Below are 3519 nucleotides of genomic sequence, written 5' to 3' on the forward strand. Positions count from 1 at the left end.
TACTGGACACCCGACCCCTGGCAGGCATTCGCCACACTCTCGCTGTGCTGAAGACTGGCTGCCAAATGCCAGGAACCTCCCAGCAAAAAATAATAACGAGAGCAAACGCTTATATAACACCTCCTGCGTGCCAGGCACTGCGGGACGCTGAATGTGAATCCACACCAACCCCTCCGTGTCCAGCCTCGGCTCTCAGGAACGCTGTCCAGGGCTGGAAGGGCCATGGGGGTGCAGTGCAGAGGGGTGGGAGGATGGCAGGGGGCAGGGAAGCAGAAGCCTTGCCAGGGGTCCCTTAGGTCTCTGGAAATCAGGGACGGCGGTCCCAGGTTCAAACCGGGCGAGGCCACCGCGAGCAAGCAGGTGAAGCGGGGCCGTGGCGTCCACAGCTGGGCAGAGGACAAGCGGTAGACCCCCCCACCCCGAGGAAGGGGAATGGAAACGTGGGAACCCTTCCCCCACCTTCCTCCACCTGGCCCAGCTTCTCCCCTCCGGCTGGCCAGGGACACACAAACACAAGCTCGCCCACACACCCAGGCTCCTCTTAAAATAAATATATACACACGCAAAGTATTTTTTAAACAGCCCGCCCATCTACACTTAGCGAAAGAATCTGCCCCAACTTGGGCTTAGCAGGACCAAGATCTGTACCCCCCTCCTCCTATGTAATCTGGCCTGCTGGCCTGATGCCCCAAACACTGTGCAGAGGTCACAGACCTGCAGGGCCTCTAAACCCAAGCCTGGCACTCAGGACCAGCCAGAGGCCCTAGCCGTCTCCCCAAGGAGGGTTCCCAGTCACTCCTCCCCAGCACCCAGGGGCGCTGAGTCACCCTGAAAGCCTGACCCAGCACTCTGCCTCCCCCACCATCTCCAAGCACAGACCCTGAAGGTTGTAGCAGAGGAGGAAAAAAAAAAACAAACAAACAGCTGTAACACCCCCACCCAACCACCATAGAAGCCAAAAATAACAGCAGCCCCCCAACACACAAGCCCCCACACCAGGAAAGCAAATATAATATCATATACACCAAAAATAAAGAAAAAATCAAAAGCCAACTACTGCCCCCAAAAGGCTTTTAACCATTCTCCAAAAAAAAAAAAAAAAGTTTATTAAAAGTGTTCTTAATGCTTGAAACGGAAAAGATTCCCAAATATACAGACTCCTCTTTTCTCATAGAAATAGATTATTTTTTATAATACAAAAAAAAAAAAAAAAAAAAAAAAAAAAGACCAAAAAACAACAACAACAACACAACATCAACAACCCCGTAGGAACATCTTTAAGCGATTACTCAGGGCCCGGCTGACAGTTACACGTGGGTTGCGTCAGTCCCGTGTACACACGCGTTCAGCCATGTTTAAACCGATTGCATCAACTTCGAAACCGGCCCGCCCGCCGGCGCCTGGAGAGGAGGCAGAGGGAGAGGCAGAGAGTTTATCATTCATCTGTACACATAGACATTTCTTCTTTAAATAACACCACGGGCGGGCGCCCCATCTGCATGTGCGGTTGGTTTGGACAAAAATATATATATATATAATAAAATATTAAAATTACCGACGAGCTCCCCGCGCTGCCAAGTGCCCCAGTGCCAAAGTTTTGCCGGCGCCACCAGGGGCGGGGGCGGGAGCGCGGGCGCTTCCCGGAGTCTCGGCGGCCGCGGCGCGCCCAGCAGCGCGGAGGCCGGCCGGCAGGGGGCCGCGCGCGGGGGCCGCGCTAGCAGTGGCCGGAGGAGGCGAGCAGAGGCTCGGGCAGCTGCTTGAACAAGTTCCGCAGGGTGCTGAGCTCGCGCGACAGCTGTTCCACCTTCTTCTGAAGCCGCTCGTTCTCGGCCGTGAGCTCCAGGACCTTGTGCTGCGTCTCCAGGTTGCGCATCTTGGCCTTGTCGCGGCTCTTGCGCACGGCGATGTTGTTGCGCTCGCGCCGGATCTTGTACTCGTCGCTGTGCTTGTCCACGGTCTTCTTGGCCTTGCTCTTGACCTGCGAGGGCGCCGGCGCCGCCCCCGCATAGCAGGCGGCCGGGGGCGCCTTGGCGTCGGCGGGGCTCGGCGTGCCGGGCGGGCTGGACGAAGAGGACGTGGACAGGCTCCCGCTGCTGCCGCTCGGCACCGCCTGGTAGCCGAGGTAGGCGCGCAGCGCGTACGGGAAGCCAGCCGCCATGCCTGCGGTACCTCCGCCCGGCGCTCCGGCCTCCTCCTTCCGCTTGCAGTCCGCGGGCTCGAAGCCCGGCTCCGCCTTGAGCTCGGCGGGCTGCGGTGGCGGCGGCGGGGGCGGCGGGTGCAGGGGCGCGAAGCAGCCGGGGTGCAGCGCGCCCTTGGCGGCCCCCAGGCGCCCCAGGCTCACGTAGCCGTACTCGGACGCCTTCTTGCAGTTCTTGCCCCCGTAGTCGTCGGAAAAGAGGTCGGAGAGGAAGTCGTGGTGCTGCCCGGAGGAGGCGGGCGCGGGGGCGGGCGCGGGCGGAGCCGCCTCGAAGGTGTCCGTGGCTGTGGCCGGCGCCGGGGCCTGCGGCGCGCCCAGCGGCTCCAGGTACGGACTGAAGTCGATGGCGCGCTCGTGGTCGCCGATGCTACCCAGCTCGCCGGCGGGGGGGCGCGGCCCGGGTCTGGCCGCGGGGGGCGCCGCGGGGGCCGCCTTGCCGCCGTACGCAGCAGCCAAGCAGTCCGCCTCGTAGTAGAAGTTGGCCACTTCCATGGATTTAAAGGCAGGCGGCGGCGGCAGGGGCAGACATGCTGGGTCCCAGGCCACCAGGCGTTGCATGAACGCGGGTGCCCGGGGAGGGGGCCTGGGGCTGCCCGCTCCGGCCGGCCCGCAGGTGGCGCGGCCTCCCGGCTCCGAACTGTCGCCGCTGTGTCGCTGCTGCTGCTGCTGCTGCCGCCGCCGCCGGGGTGGCCGCTACTAGTGCGGGGGCTGGCAGCTGGACCCTCGCGTGGGTCCTGTTCCCGGTCCCGTGCGCGGCTCTGACTCGCTAAAGTTTCTCCTGAGCCCGGTTATTTATAAGGCGGCCCATGGCAACGGCTGCGTCACGCTGGCAGCCGCCCCGGCCCCTCCCGCCGCCGCCGGGACGCGGTGTAGCTGCCCGAGACCCCCGGGAGGGCGCCGGCGGGGCACGACGGCCAGACCCAAGACCAGGAGTGCGCCCTCCGGGGTCCACCGGATCGGTGGGGGGGCGGCCTTACGCCCCCTGCCCACCCCCACCCGGAGGCCCCGGGATTGGGAGCGAGAAGGGGAGGCGCGACCCCGCCCCCGGACCGCCCCCTCCGGGCTGGAGGCTGTACTGGAAGCGGGGGGGGGGGGGGAAATCCGGGGAGGGGGCAACGCGCTCGCCTTCCCCCACCCAAAACACGGCCGCCGCCCGCCCCCTGCTGGAAGAGGCGGTGGCTTCAGGATCCGCGGCGCCCAGCCGGAACGCCTCAGAGGGGGCGCTCCCCAGGCCGGATCCTGGAGACCCCAACCCCCGGCTCTGGCTCCTGAGGAGGTGACCCATCTCCACCTCGGGTGCGGCCCCGCCCTAAACTTGCCCC

The 3519-nt window shown here is 64.1% G+C and overlaps 1 protein-coding gene across 1 annotated transcript; it reads right to left on the reverse strand.

Moving 5' to 3' along the window:
* Nucleotides 1-1197: 1197 nt before the first annotated feature.
* On the reverse strand, nt 1198-3195 carry CEBPB (CCAAT enhancer binding protein beta). The gene has a single exon (XM_049649875.1). It carries the CDS (start codon nt 2753-2755, stop codon nt 1715-1717), a length of 1041 nt encoding a protein of 346 aa, XP_049505832.1. The 5' UTR covers nt 2756-3195; the 3' UTR covers nt 1198-1714.
* Nucleotides 3196-3519: the final 324 nt, after the last annotated feature.

This window comes from Panthera uncia, assembly GCF_023721935.1.
Source record: "Panthera uncia isolate 11264 chromosome A3 unlocalized genomic scaffold, Puncia_PCG_1.0 HiC_scaffold_11, whole genome shotgun sequence".
Classification (NCBI taxonomy): domain Eukaryota; kingdom Metazoa; phylum Chordata; class Mammalia; order Carnivora; family Felidae; genus Panthera; species Panthera uncia.

Coding starts and splice junctions, on each gene's coding strand:
- CEBPB (XM_049649875.1), bottom strand. CDS start 2,755: ATGCAACGCCTGGTGGCCTGGGACCCAGCATGTCTGCCCCTGCCGCCG.